This window comes from Lampetra fluviatilis, chromosome 1, assembly GCF_964198595.1.
Source record: "Lampetra fluviatilis chromosome 1, kcLamFluv1.1, whole genome shotgun sequence".
In the NCBI taxonomy this organism is placed as follows: Eukaryota; Metazoa; Chordata; class Hyperoartia; order Petromyzontiformes; family Petromyzontidae; genus Lampetra; species Lampetra fluviatilis.
The window spans coordinates 16,507,047-16,527,046 of record NC_136275.1 but is presented as its reverse complement, the minus strand read 5'-3'; the positions used below and the strand labels follow the sequence as shown (position 1 = coordinate 16,527,046).

At 40.9% G+C, this 20,000-nt stretch overlaps 1 protein-coding gene across 9 annotated transcripts in view; it reads left to right on the top strand.

The window, feature by feature from the left end:
• LOC144933185 (gamma-aminobutyric acid type B receptor subunit 2-like) overlaps nucleotides 1-20,000 on the top strand; it is a 166,502-nt gene that overhangs the window by 7,535 nt on the left and 138,967 nt on the right. For 8 of the 9 annotated variants that reach the window (XM_078857829.1, XM_078857820.1, XM_078857847.1 and 5 more), the window contains exon 2: nucleotides 13,775-13,912. The exons of the other annotated variant lie outside the window; for it this stretch is intronic. In XM_078857829.1, the coding sequence (XP_078713955.1) occupies nucleotides 13,775-13,912 (138 nt within the window). The remainder of the gene's footprint in view (nucleotides 1-13,774; nucleotides 13,913-20,000) is intronic. 9 annotated transcript variants of the gene reach the window in all.

Genomic DNA, 20,000 nt, shown 5'->3' with positions numbered 1-20,000 from the left:
TGTCACTCCCCTGGCGATCGATCCATCCCTATTGAATATGACTGCATTTGCAGGTGTAAGTCAACCTGATCTTGAGATGGAACTGGCCGATATAGCCGACAAAGATATATGGGTGTCCAAGTTCAAATGCTTGACCGCTACTCTTGAGGATGTTGCCCGTCAGAAGGCCATTCTGGCTCAGAATCATAAATGGAGTGATATTGAAAACCTTCCCAAACAGGACAAACTTGTATTCGAAACATGGAATGCCATCCCCAACACTTATATAAACATGAAAAAGTATGCATTTGGAGTCCTGTCGATCTTCGGCTCCACATATGTATGTGAGCAGGTCTTCTCCAACATGAACTATATTAAAAACAAACATCGATCACGCCTCACAGATGACAGCTTGCAAGCCTGTGTGAAAATGAAGGTGACGTCTTACAGCCCTGATGTGCAGACACTGTGCACTGAGGTTCAGGAGCAAAAATCCCATTAACCAGGTAATTTAGCTATTAATTTGCAAAAATATATTTTACATTGTTAAGTGAAAAAGTCCTTTTTTTATTCAGATTGACAGCTGACTGCACGATCCTGTATATAGCAATAAGGTAAGAAACAATATATGCAGTGTTATATTTGTTTTAAATGTTGCAATGGTTTTGCGGCTCCCAGTTTATTTTTTCCTTCGGAAACGGGTCCAAGTGGCTCTTTATGTCTTAAAGGTTGCAGACCCCTGCCCTACAGGATGGAAATTCATTACTGGTAAGAAATGAATGGAGGACCATAACTTATTCCAAGATAATGTAATGGTCTTTTTAAAATCTTTCCTCGATGATAAGCACAGATAACTTTACGGATTAGGTACTTAGTGTGAAATCACAGGGCCCTTGTTGGAGCTTGCTCGTGCATGTGCACTGGATGTGAAATAGTACAAAAATCGTACTCTCAATACACTTTACATGTTTCCACATAAACGTTTTGGGGAAAATAACATTTCATAACATCACTTAAAAAATGTGTCCATGTGTATGCATTCTTTTTAATCTGGCAAATTAACAAAACTTCAAATTTGTGCATTCACGGGCACATTTTAATTTTAATAACAAGTACTGCAAACGATAAATACTACACCACTATGCGAAGTGGACTTTCAATACCTCAATTTTTGTTGCTTTATTTTGGCAGATTCTGTTGCGCACAGCAACTGTTTTGCTTCATCTTGGTTGCTAACAGCTCAGCAAATTGAAGGCAGGGCTTTGCCCTAATTTAACTGCCAAACACGATGAGCAAAAGGCTGTACATCAAAGCCGCCATTCTTTACCTTCAGTGAAATTAATTGCGTCACCCCGTACAAGGAACGGTGTCGCACCGCCGAGCATTTGCACGCATTTTGTTTCATTTGCAAAATAGAAACTGCGACATTATCTTAGAGGGGGATGACTTTGCATACGACACGTGCCCCGTGTGTCTTGACACTGAAAGCAACTGAAATTTTGCAAATTGTGGGGAAGAAACTCTGGCGTGACCTCTATCTGACCTGCATGCTGCTTTTCTCTGGGCGTATTCTGATTTAACTTGTAAAATGCTGGAGTGGTTAGAGTTTCCTGATTAAATTACAATCTCAGGATGCTTTGTGATTGAGGTGCTAATGGATTGAATAAGTAACCAGGTCCTGATACTGAGTTGAAACCCTTGTGTGTTGGTTTGTCACTTTCACTGAGCAACACACTAAACGCTTTTATGAGATTATTTTAATCCAATAACGGCACTAAACACAGTTTGTTTTGATGTACTGTAGTACACAAGACATCAGTTTAAGCTGTTGCAGGGTCATGAAGGTACGCTACTGATGTTCATTATTACGAGTATGTACAATGTTTTTGTAAAGGCAGTTTTGCCGAATTTTGTGACACTCACCGACTATAATTTAAATTCCAAAATATCCATAGAAAATCCTCATAAGATAACAGCATTGAAAATAATTTGGCACTTGTGTATATTAAAACATTTCACACATTTATGTTATATCTTTGTAGGTACAAGTTTGTTATCTATTTCAGTAAAATATAAATTTGCGTGTTTATATTTTTTACATCTTCACCAACCCACACAGACCAGCGTGGTAAAATATGGCCAAATAACCCGCATATCCCACACGGCGTGAGGGGTCCTTTATTAGCCGTAGAATGACAAAAATGTAAATGTACGTTTTATAAGTACAACTCCTATGTAGGTTTTCATGGTTTTCTTTCGAGCTCCCTCTTTGTGGGTTTTACCACATGTTGTTTGGCACGATGTCTGACAAAGTTGCTCCACATGCTGGGAGCTCCTTCAGGAAATTAAATGACCAGCGATGTAGTTGAGCGACAACGTGAGTTGCTCAATTCTGTTTATAAATAATGTTCTTCCTCCTCACTGCCCACACACACGTGTTGCATTCTCCTTACCTCTTTACTATATTTTTTCATTGGATCGTGTACCTCTGTTAGTCTGCAATGCTGGGTAACTGGGCCCTACCAACTCTGCCTTGGTCCCTTGCCGTGGAGAGCAGAGGGGAATTCCTATAGGCAAGACCGCATTTGGCCCTCAGGAGAGTTGGTGCCCATGGTACAGTGTGTCCCTTATAATAGATCACTTTCTCAGCAGTGCAGCTTGTATGGTATAACAACATTTTAACCATCCAAGCGGCAGAGGGCAATATTTATTTTTAACCGGTTTTACACTCGTAACTGCATCGCTCTTTATGGGTTTTCAATAATTTCAAAACAAAAGAAAAGTATGTTAAATTTTGTTCTGGTTTTTCACTCTCGCGTTCAGTTCGGTCCGATTCCCAGGTTATAGATTTAAAGTAGTGGGGACAGTGGAGGAGAGGTGCTATTGTGCCAATCTACCAGCATAGACCCTGTATTTCGCCACAGACGCCCAATGCAACATAGCCTCTGACCCCCCTCAAATGCGTTGTTTTCCTCAAGGAATCTGCCATTTTTTGTGGTTTCCTTAAACATCTGTTCAGTCCCTTAGGTATCCATAGACTGCTAGTTGAGCACCTTCAATGTAAGTGAGGTGTAGCATATGCAGCAAGCCCGAAAATGCCTTATCAATGTGAAGTCTTGTTGAGTGCTTGTGTTGTTATGGCCCCTTAAGGGGGACAAGGTTTGCCGTTGTCCTTGTAAGTAATGCATGTTGAACTTCTTTTGCACTCTACGTAGCCAACCGTGCTAATCGGAGGTGAGATAGACTTATAATGCATGAGATCTCCAATCACTTGTATTCTGGTGTTCAGTTTTAATCACGAGCATTCCTAATTTGCGAATTCCGTGTAGATTTTCTGGGCTGATTCTTGTGGTAGGCAATGTAAAGTAGCTTCTTGGAGAGCCACCTATAGAGGTCGGACTGAGCAGTTTTTTTACCTTGGTTATAATGGAGAAGGATTGTACAAAATACGGATGGTAATGTATTTCATACTCAAAGCATGTAGCTATATCTAATGGTCAAGGAAAATAACAATATTTAATTGTGACGCTGTGAATGCAGCTTTTATACAATGTGGATATTGATCTTTAAATGACTGCTGATTTCTTGTTCTAAACCTGCTTAACCAAAATGAACACTTGTAATGGCCCTTGAAGTTTTGAGAAGGTTTTTGTGATAGAAGCAGTAGCAGTGCAATTAACCTTGTTTTTTATTACATGCCAACATTATCCTCAGAAGGAATATCTTACATAAACTTATAAGGGTAAATGCTCATTAATCGGGTTTGTGGTTGATGAGTGTTCTTTTTTCAAAATGAATGGGAACATGGATGACAGGTTATGCGATCGAGAGAGGCACCCATGAGCCGATGCTGCAGTAAAATAATTATGTTGAGTTAATAATTTTTCATAATTTTTACGAAATGTGCTCTGGTCGTACTGAAGAGCATTCACACATCGTGCTCGCTGAGAGTGGCCGAGTTAATGAAAGCCAGCACTATGGTCTTGAATTATTCTGCAACTGTCTCATCCTTAAAAAGCTTAACTAAAATAATGATGTGCACAATACAGCTCTAGTTTGTGTATGAGGCTCTTGATACGAAGCCATGTTTAAAAAAAGATTAAATGTGTCAATCAAAAATCAATGCATTAAAATGTACAGCTGTGTACGGAATGTTGTTTGTCATTACAACTCAACCTATCGGAACACTTTATTGGAAGTCGACAGTAGTTGTTGTAATGCGATTATGTAAACGAAAACAAAAATGTTATTTTATTTGTAATCTTTACTTAAAACAAATTGGTAGAAATAATAATATAACAAGAATTAAACTTGCCCAACTTGCCATTATTATTGGTCAGCTTCTCAGTACCATTAAATGTAAGTTATTACACAATCGTCAATAACGTTCTGTCTGGATATTATGAATGTAAAAACGATCTATCAAGCACTATATGTGATGGCATTTCCATTTGGCACGTAACTTGGGCCTACAGAATCCAACTTAAGCACTTTCCAGCAAGGAAGTCAAGGACTAACGTTGAAGGAACGTCAGTTATTTACGTCATGATTTGATTGAGATTTGTAAGTGTTTTTGGTGTAGAAATACGGACGTTGAATCAACGGTATGCCACTGATGACTATAACAATCCGAGAAGTCAAATTTCAGTTCTCGAAGAAATGTTCTTGCTGGAGAGTAGTACCCATTTATACTGCTATGGGGAGGAGATTTTATGAAACTTGCACCGTTGTTTCAGGTGCCGCACTAGAAGATGGAGTTGAATCAGTAACCTTTTTTATCGTCAGTTCAGGGTGCTAACCGTTACACCAGGGTGGCACCTCGTACAATATATGTTTGATTTAGTAAATATGTTAGATTTTGGGCCTCCAATTCTTTGAGAGGCACAATATGGAACGTTTATATTTGAGCATTGCCCTAAAAATAACAGTTCCGTTTTTAATAGATGCATCCATTTTTATATTAATTATTTATAATAATTTGACTGGATCACTTTAACTCCCTATTCCCCCTAGTCACTCATGAACAGCTAATATGTATATGAATGTAGAATGTATTGTATAAAATGTCCTGCACACGTACATGTATATATTTAGATGTAGACTTATGTTGTATATTTTGTACTTCTAACAAGCTCTAGTTTTTTAACTATATTACAATGTTACCAGACCGACGTTGCATAGACGTTGTATTCTTGTTTCTTCAACATCACGCCGTAATGTCAACTAAAATTCAATGCTGAAAAAAAATTCACGTAACCCGCTGGATTACTTCTATTGACAAAAGCTTGGTCATGTTTATGTTATTATCTGAACTGCAGGGAAATCTACTTGTATTCGTTACTCTAAATAAAAAGCATGTCATAAGACTGCACTCAATTTGTTGTTTCCCGTAATTGCATTGTTTTCTCTCGGCTGTCATCACCGTGGCGGTGACGTGCGCGAAACTTTCATCACATTTAATTCCCGTTCTTTTTTTCGTGGGCGATGCATGACTGCAGACGTGGGCTTGTCCGTGATGCTGTTTTTAGTCCTCCCTCACTCTTTTGTGGCCAACCGCAAAACCCGACTGCGTTTCGCATTGGTCACAGTGTAGACGTAGCGCAGTCATCTCATTAAAAAAACTTTGTTTTGATATCTTGAGGTTTTATTGTTGTTTGTGTCGTGCGTCTTTATGAACGCTTGTTAATGTGATATGGACAGCGTTTTCGGTTCAATACGCAACGCGATCGTGATGGCTTTATCACGTGTGGGTGTTCTGTAGGGCTGTTATGTCACGTGTCTCTTTTCAACAACGTGTGGGGTATTTTTATCCCGTATATGGATGCATTCAAGTATCCTTTTGAAGACGATGAATTAATATATATTAACAGTGCCTAATTAACAGCAAACTCATTTTATCCGTGATGATAAGAAGGGGACTATTGGTGGTTCCTATTATCCATGTTAAGACTCATATTTTAGGATTAAATGTTCTCTAAATTCCTCCTAGTCACAGAGAGCTGTGGATAATAGAATACATTTGTCAATACTTACAAATTACTCCTCTTGTCTGCACTCTCTCAATTCGAGGGCACAGATAATAGGACAGATAGGAGGAGTGTGGTCGTACAATTCTGTATCAATAAAGCATTGTATGTGTAACGTGCCTATGACCGCATCACCCGGAATGCACCTGATCTTGTCAAGTCTTGGCAGCTAAGCAGGTTTTAGGCTGCTGTGAAATATGGATGGCAGCAGAGGGAGGTACAGCTACATATATTATTGTACTCGATGTTCCCATTTATATGATCCCCACCTTCATCAACCCCACCCCACACAGACCAGCTTGGTGAAGTGTGGTGAAATAATAGCCATGACTTAAACGGAGTAGGCAGGCCCTCATCCAGCAGTGGATTAACAAAATAGTTTCGATGTATGTTGAACTTCTTTCGCACCGTATGTAGCCAACCGTGATAATCGGAGGTACAGAAGTTGATCAATTGATTTGTTATTGTGCAAAGTGTTCATTAGCATTAACCTAGTACTGACCTGGGCTTGGTATGCAAAATGACCAGAGGCTTCATGGGGGGTAACTGCCACAATGCCTGCTACTCATGGACAAGGATGCAACAAACCAGACCTTGATTGCTGCTTTGGTGTCTAAATTCTGGCAATGTATTTCCACAATTTATTTTAATGCTCCACCAGGGTTCTGTTATGGATGGTGTTGAACCATAAATGTACCACAGCAACTGTATTCTTCAAATGATCTTCAACATCAGAAAGATCTGTCCATTTTATTTTCTGTAATGAATTGCCTTATGTGACCTGAGGGAGAAGGGTGAATCACACCTGGGTGAGAAATAACACCTTGTTAATTTCTGTTTTTGAAATATATAATTCGTATTGGAAAAAGAGAAAAAGAAAATAATTAATGTAACAGGTGTCCCTAAAAATGTTAAATCAAGAAAAGATAAAGTAGCAGTCTACGAATGGACAATGCACGATACAGTGTGAAGATCATATACATTGGCAGTGCGGTATAAACCATAATTTGCATGCAACTATTATTGTGTATTCCCATTGATATGTAATGCACATCACACGCTTGATGATAACTTGCAGAGTGACATAAGATATGATGCATGCCCATCATTTGTATCATTATCATGTGCAAACAATGTAATCGATAGCAATTATTTTCAGGTAGAACAATTTGGTCATTGCGCTCTACCTAGACTGCCTTTAATTTCTTAGGTGGCACCAACTGCTCTAACAGTGTCTGTATCTGGCACCTCCAATATACCAGCAACACTACCTAAACCCAATTGCCATCTACAGCAAAGCCACTTGGGAAGAAGTCTTACAACGATTTCCAGGGTAATTGGCCATATTGGGCATTAATAACAGCACCACAATAGAGGTGAGTTGCAGTTGAAGGAACAGCAGGAAGAGCTCTAACAATCCTCTGTGACTATTACAGTACTTCACACAAGATTTCCGTCAGCGTTGGGCCACTGTGTGAGTGTAAAGGAAGGCCTTCTGGATGGCATGACAGTTGTTCGTTGTTGTTGACAGCCTGTAATGTTCCATTGTTGGGAAAAGACCTCCCCACATCTTCTTCCATTCCTCCATTACCTGCGTTGTTCTTGTAATGCAATTTCTGAGCTATTTGCGTGTTTTCAGTCCATTAATGTTTTGTTTTCTGCACCCTTGGTGACAAAATCACCCGAAATGTGCCTAATCTCGCCAGATATCGGGAGCTAAAGTAAGGTTGTGCCTGGAGAGTGCCTAGATAGGCGACAACCATGCATGATTATCAAGAGTTGAATTGTTGTACTGTACTGTACGCTGTCGTCTATGGCCCCGCCTTTACCAAACTGCACTCACCAGCGTCGTGAAGCATAGTCAAATAACGCTCATCACCCTCATCGTGAGGGGAGGCCCTCAGCATCAAGCAGTGGATTAACTAAAAGGGCTAGAAATATACATTTCTGCTTAAAACGGGTTCTTTAGTTTACTTAGGAAATATATAATCTAACTTAATAAACATTGCTTGCTCACCAACATGCAAGGAAATACTACGTTTTATATTATAGCAGCACGTCACAGGTTGGCAGATGACAAATTAATTTTGTTATAAAAAACACAATATGTATTTTGTGCCAACCCCCCCGAATTAATTTTCACCCCTGTATTTTAAGCCATTATAAGTGGTGTTAATTAACGAAACCTGTCATATTTGCTTTCTGTAAAAAACTCATCGAATAAACGAGACAGAGTTATAAATAAATACAGAACCGTATACACGTATACAGGACATGATCTTCATATATCATTGTCACGATCATCAATCTATTTGTATTAATTAATATATGCCGTTTAAGGTTTAGGCTCGGTTCATAATTTGTTTGAACAAAAAAATTCATGATTATTCCTGAAAGTGGATGGTATGTTTCTGATTTCATAAGGAAATTGAGGTACAGCTAATTTTTCCCAAATTGCTTAAATGTGCAAAGAAAATCAGTTTGTTTTGTTTCTTCCGAAAAATTATTTACAGTACTGTACTAAACTTGTTCATCGTGAGAATACCTTCGTAGTTTCAACATCACCTAGTATTCTCTGCACTCTGTTGTTGCCGATATTTTAGTGATAAATATTGTAAAGATGTTCATACTGGAGGTCTGCAGTGAGTAAGAGCCTCGAAAAGGCACAGCTCATGTGTTGGGGGATGCATGGGGTCTCGTACTTTTACGTGTAAGTTGTGGAGCTCAATCCTTGTGACTATATTTGGCTATCATTCCATCACTTTTTGGTGGAATAATGGCTGTTTTGATATACAATTGGAAACATTACATCTTTTTGTTCATTCACGTTTGGCCAACACCACACAATAACGCACCCGTTTATTCCCACTTCTCATGTCACAATTAGGGGATGGCCCAAAGCGGGTGGTGTTATTGTGGAGTCATCTATGTCAGAAGTTGTCGACAATTATGTGTGGCTTGTGCGGGTAGCATTGACAGGGCATGGCGGCACATTGTGCACATATTTACATGCTTTTTAGCATCTCTGAAAATGTTTTATGCATATATACGTTAACCATAGAACTGTTTTGTAGTGCTATAAACATTTAGCTAAGTTGTGTTGAAGGCTCACATTTACACGAAGATGGCAGTTATAATCAAGCCATATGAAGCTACAGTACCCCATATTTAACACTCAAAGTTCCACACGCAGATTTAAGAATCCTTTGCTAGCCATCTCACAGACCAGCGGGCAGTTTCATGAATCTTCACACAATTCACCAACTTTTACCTCCAAAACACAAATGTCAGGATTCCAAAAAAGTGTGAAAACAACCTCGGCGTGAATTGCAGCCCGGTGATTTGAGTGCATTTCCATTATACATAACGTATAGTGTACATTGGAGATATTTTTTTCTTCTTATAAAGAACAGATCACAGCATATGTTTATTATGGCATTTAATTATTAACTTAAAGTATGTTTACAAGGAAAACAGAAACATTTACTAGCGATGCTATAGTTAACAAACATCAACACAGCATCTTGAGATGCATTTCTATTTCGATGTTATATAATTTCATGTTGTATTGCATTGCAATACACTGTTTGCAACAAATAGACTGCACGTAAAGATGTTAAATGGTGGTCGAGGCAATGAAGACAAGACACAAATAATATTACATATCAGTAAAATATTCCTGAATTACCATAGTTGCTGCAGCATTATAATACGAACTCACATTCATTACTAAAATGTGTATTGATCGGTGGTGCTGCACACTTGTAATCCAGAACTTTGGAGGCGAGGGTTGATGGATCACACATGCTTATGACACTATCTTCCTCTGGTTATCGGGGTGCCATAACATGGATCACCAGCAGAAGACAATTCAGCAAAATGTGCACTAATCTCCAACATGTTTAATCTGTAAGACATCGTGTTACCCTATCACAGGTGTGGTTTTTTTCTGGGTGCTCCAGTTTCCCCCAGCACATATAACATGCATTCATTGACTGAAGACATCTTTATATATAGAGGATCAGAGGGGTTGGGCAATTGTTGCCACTGGCTTAGTGCCTGACTGCTTTCCCGCTTGTCTTTAGTTTCTCGTGTCTGTGAGTAATATATTTATCTTTGAGAGTAAGCGAATAATGTGCACGTTATTATTGTCATCAAAGCTTGAGTATGCAAACTGTAGCCATGGGTGAAGGTGTCACACAACAGTCAGGAATAATTCTCCACAACACTCCTCGAGGTAGTAAACAAGTTCTGCTACCTCATCTCCACCGTGACCGATATAACCTGTTGCTCAAAGAAGAATTAAATGTTCGCATTGTGAAAGGCAACAACCCCTTTTAGCAGACTCATGACGCATTTGTGGAACAATTACCAAGCTATTCAGACACAAGTGCTGATTTACCAAGCCTGTGTCATTTGTACTCTGCTGTATGGTAGCGAGACATGGATCACCTACAGCCACCAAGAGAATATGCTCAGCAGCTTCCACCTCTGCTGTCTGCATCACATCCTAGTATTATTTGGCAAGACAAGATCACCAACGCAGATGCCCTTGCCCAGCATACTGGCCCTTCTATATAATAGAAAAGGCTTTGTTGTCTTGGACATGTGCACAGAATGCACAATGGATGCATACCTAGATACATGCTCTACCGTGAGGTAGCACATTCCAAAAGATATACAGATGCCCTAAAATTTAAGCTTAAAGATGTCTGCAAGTACCTCTGACATCGACATCAACACCGACACGTGATAAGGCTATGGCAAGGGAAAGGTAAGACGGGCGTGACGGACTCTCTAGGATTGGCTCATGAATCCGTGTCCTTAAATGACTTCAGAAGGTCCGAAATAATCACGAACTAGCGAAGCAGTGAGCCGGCAATGAGTCATCCGCGGTGGACTACAAGTGCGACAACTGCAACAGCCTCCAGGATCGGCCTTTACAGCCATTGTAGGATGTGCAAATCAAACGAAGTGAAGTCTTTCATATTATTGGAAGAAAAAAAGCCTTGCAACTTCCACCGTCTGATGTTGACGGAAGGATGCCATGGAGAACCTTGTGTAAACCGTTACTGCCAGAATAAGCGCATCAGCTGTTGGACATGTTTTCATCTTTTAAAATGTTTTGCCTTGCTGTTGCTATGCTTAGGCATGCGCTTATGAATGATTCTTTACTAAAATTGGCATCTTTCGATTGAAAACTTTCGTGACTGCAGGGATTAATATTCTTGGTTCTTTTGGTAAAGTCACTTATAATGTAAATTTTTATAATTTTATTATTTCCCTTCTACGTGACTTTACCGAAAGAACCAAGAATAATAAAAATTGGCATCGTTTGTGTTTGACATGCATTGCTCTAGAATATTATTTGGAGCTGTTCACGTATGTAAGGAAGAATTGAATGCAAAATATGGGCAATTGAAAATATATCACGAAAATAACCACGGATATTTTAATCCATAATAGCATGTAAAGTCCTCACAAATGTAAGACATTTCTGATGCAAGCTGCTGTTGCTTATATTATGAAATTGTGGTTTCACGTGGTAGTGAAACCTCTAATTACACTATGTAATACAATTTTTGTTCCTGGGTAGTAAGTGTTATTTCGTAATTGCTTATGCCTAAAAAGTATAGAAAATGGCTATTATTCCCCACAAACTTTGCTTTTGTGACCAGGACAGTGATATTTTGAAATTGATCTATTTTCAATGAGAAAACGGGCGAATTTGTGTCTTTTCGTCCACATAAAGTCAGAAAAAACAACATATGAATAAAAATTAACATGTATTTATACTAAAGTAATACAAAAATGACTACAAAAGATTTAGACATCAAGGCGCACTACCACAGGCAGGACTGGCCACAGAAGACCGAGTTCTGTGTTGGAAGGCTGATTCGTGAAAGTAATTCAGAATATAATCGTAAATCTCGAAAAACTACTCACTTCTATATCTTGCAAAGTTACTGTGGAATAATAGCAATTTTCTGTACTTTTGAGGGATAAGCAATTAGGAAATAACACTTACTACTCAGGAACAATTTTTTGTGTTACAGTGTTATGGATGAGTCCTGTAGAATTTGGGGGCTAGAAAGGGGCTAAACACCTCCACCCTCCCTTCCGCATTATCAGTCAAGTACAAAAGCAAATTGTAATGTTACTCATTTTTCAGCGTTTAACATCTGTTTAAAGTCTCCTTAACACTGATTCGAACGTGCTCCTAGTGAGTGTTTTTTTATGTATGCCTCATTTTTAAGCAAGATCACTCTGCAGAGTTGTCCTTAATACGAAGGTTTGTATGACGCCAAGTTAATCTTCTTTCGGCTTCCACTTTCCTCCCAGCAAGGACAAAGATCTTGTAAAAAGATTGGACATGTCGATATTTTTCTTGCTGTGGTTGTCCCACCTGATGACGATTGCTTGTGTTGCAATAGAAACGTCGTGATCTATTATTTTTCTACCTACGTGACTTTACCGAAAGAACCAAAGAGTATAAATTCTCAGTAATGAGACTGCATTTTTGGGTGAAGTCTTAAATGGTCTTTGCTTGCATTATGACTGCTCCCTTGAGCAATGCAACTGCCTAAGCTGCTGTAGAGCCATACGGGTTAGTGCTCATCTTTTATCTTGATTCTAGCACGGAATGTGTCACCTGATGCACATTGGCAAAGGTATTTTCGTCTTCATGGCATCACAGTGGTGATTGCATCCACAGCCGTCATTTACATCCAGGAAAATTAATTGGTGTCTATGGCTCCCTGTTCATAGTGGGAGCATGCAACCACGAAGGGATGAATGGATTTAGAAAAAAAAGTTAAAGCCCTTAGCTTATTAGTTGTATATAAAGAAGCAGTCTTGGGGGCGGGGGGGGGGGAAGTCGTAACCCAGTGATTAGTGCACTCCACTATGAAACTAGCAACCTGAGTTTGATTGCCAACCATGATTAGCATTGGAAGTGAACGATATCTGACTTATGATCAAAAAAATGTCCATCATCGACATGGTATGAGAAGGCCTTAATTCAGCAGTGACTGATCATGATGATTAAGAAGAAGCACTAATGGCACAAAATGTCATACATTACACCAAGCAGCAGCGGTACAACCTGAAAAACATCGTAGAGAATATCATGTTGCCTTATAGTGGTGGATAAAATATAACAGGAAAGGCCTTTATTCCCCTCCACACCATTTCCTGGGTTCCAATGGAAGGCCCTATCTGGGAAACCTTCTGTGTAAGCTGTGTTCCACGCCGCGTTGTGCAATTGTGACAAGGTTCTGTCCTCCCTATTGAGCATTCGCACATATCACACATCCCTACTTTATCTTTACAAAACACCCTAAGGAATTAGCGCACATCTTACAGTCGTGAGAAAGAAGAGATGGTATTTTCAAAATATATTGTTGATAATGCATATCATGTGATGAGAGGTTAACTAATAACACCAGTCCTGCTCATGTAGCTTAGTCAACACATTTAGTACAACAAAGACCACCTCTGACTTTTGCCACATTGCAAAAAATGCTGTAAGGATAAGTCAATAAATTGAGTCCTGTCATTCATATGCTGCTATTGATGGAACCATACCGCAATATTAATTTCATTTGATGTTATGGACAGTGAGGTTTAGTCTGTGTAAATAATGTAATGTTTATTTCACATGGTATATACTTTCATGTTCACAAAGCAGTTAATGACGCACGCGTGCCAACACACAGAGTAATAGGGAGTGTATCGTGGTCTCATGTGTTTCTATCTCTGGCCTGCAGTGTGACAATGCCAAAGGGATGAAGGCTTTTTTTGATGCCATCAAGAACGAATCCAAGTACCGGATGATTTTTGGTGGCGTTTGCCCCAGTGTGACATCCACAATCGCAGAGGCCTTGCAGGGATGGAACCTGGCACAGGTACGTTCTCTCTCACCTGCCTACACTACTCCTCGCCAACAAGACGGACCGTAGCTCATTCCATATCCCATCCCATAGCCCTCATCTTAACCTTTATCCGTACCGTTTGATGTCTCCACCAAGTTGTTTAAAGTGACCCCTTTTGATCGATTTGTAATCAATGGTGAACTTTGATTCCCACTAGGTGCGGATGGTTAGAGCTGACCTTGCCCCCCCCCCATACACTCATTTCTCAACCAGTTATTTTTCTTTCAATATTGACTTTGTCCGAAAGGTCACGCATCACCCTTTGTGATTTTATCAAAAGGTCATATTCATCAAAAAGTCTCAGATTGTGACACGGTGACCTTTAATGTTAACAATGCCAGTGTACGTGTACGGAGGTTCTTTCATTGCACATTCCAGGCACACAGTGAACACGTCGGGGAACAAAGAGCAGCCCCTCAGCCCCTGTGCCTGCACCGCTTGTGTGAAGCCTATCTGAAGTTTAAGCATCATTTTTAACCGCATCTTCAGCAATGGCATAATGTCATACGGTTGTGCTTTTAAATCTTGATGATTTTGTTTAAGCAAATGTTTAGCGGTTTATAACATAATATAGCATACATATGAGATCAGGATAGTTGAGTGTCACTGTGGAATTTGGTATCCATAGTAGTTTAGTCAATTCAGAGTTCACCGTTTTAGAATGGGGTGGATTGGTGGCACGGTGAGTCGTGAAACTGATGCCCTGAAATTGATTCCCAGCCATGGCTAACATCAGTTGTGGGCAATATCTATACCAGTTCTGGGAGCCCCTTCACCAACCTGCACTGACCAGTGCGATGAAGTATGATCAAACAACCCCGTTACTCGGGTGGCATAGGGACACCTTCATTCAGCAGTAGATTGACAAAGATACTGTAATTTTTTTTTTTTAAATAATGTTGAATTAAATTGTATCCTTTCAAGTGTTGTATATTTAAGTTAAAGTATGTTGTTCTACTTTATTTCAACGTCTCTATTATACTTTAATTGCCTTGGAAGTCCAAAATAGCCACACGGACTCTTTGTTTGATGAGAAAGATAGAATATTATATTGGCCACGCGACTATGAATGTATGAATAATGCATACTTAAATTATAATTATATAAAACAGGATAATAATCGCTAAAGGGTAATAAACTGTTCACACCACAGCGAGCATCTATTACTGCACATGGGGCGTATTGTTATTTAAAATGAATGGCATAATTGCGGGCTTGTAGTGGAAAGCAACCTAAAAACTAGATTAACTGTATTCTGAATGAGCAAACATGTTGACTTGGAGACCTACAGGTCAATGGCTTTGCATTTCATGCGGTATACTGCTTTTTATTTACCGCTGAATCCATTGTTCTCGTAAAGATAAAGACCCTCGTATTTCAGGTCACATTCTTGCATTCCGAACATTTTTTGATGGGCACTTCCCCTTTTGACTTAATATGCATTGCATTTAAAAAAAATGTAAATGTAAAAAGAAGTGTAATCGTTGTGTAGTGAGTTCGACGAGTCGCAGACGTAGACTTGGAAGCAGGGGCGGTTTCTTCATTAGGGCGATTGGGCGACGCACCACCAATGTCATTCAACCACAGAGTCACGCTAGCCGTCACCGTGCCTCTGGATATAGTCAAATCAGCGTCATGCTACGTTCTGTGGAGTACCGCCTCTTTTTGGGCGATTTCCCTCCGGCTGAGAATCGCCCCGAGTGGTCCCATAGACTTACATTCAAAGATGTTTTTTTTCGAATGGGGGGCGCTGCAATGCATTCTCTATGGCTTCCGGGAGGGCTCGCACTAACGTGCTTACGTCATCATACGTAAGCACGTTTCATCCAACAAAATTATTTGTCGCCACCTAGTGGAATCTTTAATAAAAGAAACATGAGTGGATTGTATTAATAGTGAGTATAGAAACAAACAAGATGTATTGTAAGAGTCACTTTATTTTTCATTAATATTAAAGAAGTGAAGTTGCCTTTACATGCTTAAGCTGTTAATTTATCTGTTGCATGGTTGGACCTTATCCTTAACAATCATCCAGACATTTGCCCCCCCTGAGAGATTTTGCAGGAGCCGCCACTGCTTGGAAGCAACACATTTATTTAACTCCAACACACGGGGTAACTACCCCTTAACAGAATAACAACCTATGGTGGTGACCACCAGGCTAACTACAATAATTACATAGTAACTACTACAACGGACCGGACCACTGCTCGGTTCCAGGTCCACGTGTTGGAGACTCGTTGAACGGAGAACGTACAACGTAGACAAAGGTTTCTTCAGGATGAACAACAACGGGTCCCTCTGGGGACCCGGCTTATATTGTCTGCGGCGTGGCTGGCTATGACCTTGGCCACGACCACCTTCCAGAATCTTCAGGAATTCTCTCGATGTTCACCATGTGACCACCCCTAGCCCCCACTTGGGGCCCCTTTGTAGACTTAACTGGTCACGTGTCTTCTCGGGTCAACCAGAGTGCCATGGCCTTTAGTAACCTTATTCCTACGGCCGGCACTCCCCACTGTGTCGTGTAGGGTTGGCACTGCACGCCAAGCGTGGTGCCATCTAGCGCTATCAATCAGCGCTCACCGGGCCCCTCTATGGCCGGTACTACACCCACACCATTGTGGTATCCGCGATGTCGTTCCACCGCACGCTGTGCCTCTTTCGGGCCGGCACTGCACAGTGACATCCCGCGATGTCACTACAGTTGTATATAATAACAGCCAAACGTGTGTTAAAAATCTGTTTTACCTTTATCTGTTGAGTGTATTGAAATGCTTGAGGGAGTGTGGATGATCCTTTCAGGGAAACACCACTCGATGGTGGTTGTGCAAGTGGCCGCAGTATCGATTGCAGCCCCTTCCGAGCCTGTTTTACACTCATTAAGACACAGGCTGCTTCTGTTGCTGTGGGGTTAGCCGCCTGTTCCGCAGAGGTTTCTACCCGATTGGTAGAATGACCTGAATGTACACAGTATCAATCTCAACGTTCCCAACCGCACGTTTGAACGTCTCACAATAAATTAGGGATCGTTAAACCGTGATTCGTTCATACTCTAGTATGTTTGTCCGTGCAATTCTAATGTTTTCATTTTAATTAGTAAATGTATTTGTTTATGCATGTTCCACACGAGCCGCATAGCTAAGACAGGAAATGATAAAGCTGAGTTTTAGGTTACCTCCATTAATATAAGCCTTTCTAATCTATGCACTTTTATTTTTAACCCTGGTGAAAGCTGACCCCATTTTGCACTAAATTCAAAATCCCCAGCTTAAATTGTACGTTTTGCGGCATCAAGGATTCAATCGATGAACCGGGTGTCTAGTTCTGGAATAGCAGCTCTGTAAAGTTGGGCTCAAGAGTCTTTGTAAGGGGGCTGACCTCCTATTACAGCAACTTGACTCCAACGTCGACATACAAGTCCCGTTCAACAATCATCTGTAAATAACTACTGCCACTGTGCACAGTTGAGGGAGATGGTTGTACTGCCGAGTACTTAACTTTGCATATTGGAGAGCGGTAACGTATTTCGAATGATTAAAACTAAAATAAATTACAGTCGTTCATAATCCTTCAATGAATGAAGGCCTCCTCAAGCCATCGCCATCTCCCGCGGTCCTGTGATGTAGCAATCCATCTAGCGCCTGCATACGAGCTGATTCTGTTCCTCCAGCTCTCTGGTGAATGTCCGCTTGGCTGCCATCCCTGTCGTTATTCTTCATGAATACTGTAATCATCTTTAATAATTAATTAACAATTATGTTTTATTACTTACATTATCATGTGAAAACTATATGCACATGAATGAAGGCACACTTTACAAAGACCTCTCAGGTATATACATTAAATAAAATAATAACTGGGGGCGAGGTGCTTATTGTACATCACGATATCTATTCATTGACCACGATATCTCATCAGATTGCAACAGGGTTGCACAGCAGTCACTAGACGTTATTTCTGGGCGTCTTAACTGGAACATAATTATGGTGAGCTGGCAGCTCCTCTCTCTCTGTGAGTCCTGCTCACGTTTACAAAACTACGTCTGCTCTATCACTAGCCCTGCACACAAAGTGAGTAGCCACTCTTCTGACATTGGCCCAGCCTACTGCTCATAGACCCTGTCCTCTGCAGCTTACGTTTACTGCTCAGGCAGCCACGGCCCTATGCCCATATCATGAACCGAGTGTGTGGCGAAAAATGTTGTCATGGGACAAGATTCCGGTTTTCATAGAAGCTTCAGGACACCGGGACAGACGGTCTGGCCAAACCAAGACGTCTTGTAGCCTTAGCAACACTTCCTCTGACTGCTGGAGGAACATGTGTGTAATACAAACTCACCTTAAGACATGCCATTGACATTCTGACAGGATGTTTGGTGCAAACAAATGACTTTCCCTTTCCAAGCCACTATTATTTTGTGTGACCCGTTGGATGAAAATGAATTACGCGAGCCAGTTGGCTGACAGCAAGTTGCTGGTCCAAGCAATTTTCTTGCAATAATCACCGCTTTTAATTTGTCTGGCGGACCAACGCATCGGCAGCAGGGCCTGACCTCCTGCTCCCACACCCACTCCTGTGCACAGCCACAGATTAAACGCGGAAGGTTAGAAAAGCAATCGTATGAAGACTGCGGTGGTGTAGAAGTCATATCTGTTGTTTATACTGGTAGGAACGAAGTGGACCAGACCACCAATAGATTAATGTGTCCGTCCGTCCGTCCGTCCGTCCGCGTTTGTCCGTCCGTCCGCGTTTGTCCGTCCGTCCGTCCGCGTTTTTTCCGTCCGTCCGTCCGTCCTCGTTTGTCCGTCCGTCCGTCCGTGTATCAACATCGCCCCCTACTGCAAACACTTGGCATGACCCTGTCCGACAAGATGGCCGCCCGCTCCCCCTGCGATATGTGAATTAAACAAGATGGCCGTCGCTTCCGGCGCATCACGGCAAAACTTTAAACTTCGCTTCAAAATTACTTTACTGAAACGCAGCACGTTTATTTAAAAAATTACGTTACTGAAACGCTGCACGCTTTTTTAACACAGAGACAAGAAACATTTATTAACACAGAGACGAGATACATTTAATCGCCTTATTTGTGCACGAAAAACACGGCACGAGGCCTAGTGCGGCAGGCTTCGTGAGGCCTAGTGCGGCAGGCTTATTAACACAGAGATGAAACGCAGCACGTTTATTTAAAAAAAATTACTTTACTGAAACGCAGCACGTTTTTTTAACACAGAGACAAGAAACAATTATTAACACAGAGACGAGATACATTTAATCGCCTTATTTGTGCACGAAAAGCACGGCACGAGGCCTAGTGCGGCAGGCTTCGTGAGGCCTAGTGCGGCAGGCTTATTAACACAGAGATGAAACGCAGCACGTTTATTTAAAAACAATTATTTTACTGAAACGCAGCACGTTTTTATAACACAGAAACAAGAAACATGTATTAACACAGAGACGAGATACATTTAATCGCCTTATTTGTGCACGAAAAGCACGGCACGAGGCCTAGTGCGGCAGGCTTCGTGAGGCCTAGTGCGGCAGGCTTATTAACACAGAGATGAAACGCAGCACGTTTATTTAAAAACAATTATTTTACTGAAACGCAGCACGTTTTTATAACACAGAGACAAGAAACATTTATTAACACAGAGACGAGATACATTTAATCGCCTTATTTGTGCACGAAAAGCACGGCACGAGGCCTAGTGCGGCAGGCTTCGTGAGGCCTAGTGCAGCAGGCTTATTAACACAGAGATGAAACGCAGCACGTTTATTGTTGTTGTTGTGCATATTGGCAGTGGTACCTGACTCGGCTGAATCTGCAGCCCGGCAGCGGCAGAGCAGAGGCAGCGAGAGGCCTCGTCGCTGCTGCTATTCACTCGCTTATAGTTCTACCGTGTTCACTACATCTGTCGTGTTCACTACATCTGCTGTGTTCACTACATCTCTGCCGTGTTCACTATCATCTCTACATCTCTGTCGTGTTCACTATCATCTCTACATCTCTGTCGTGTTCACTACATCTCTGTCGTGTTCACTATCATCTCTACATCTC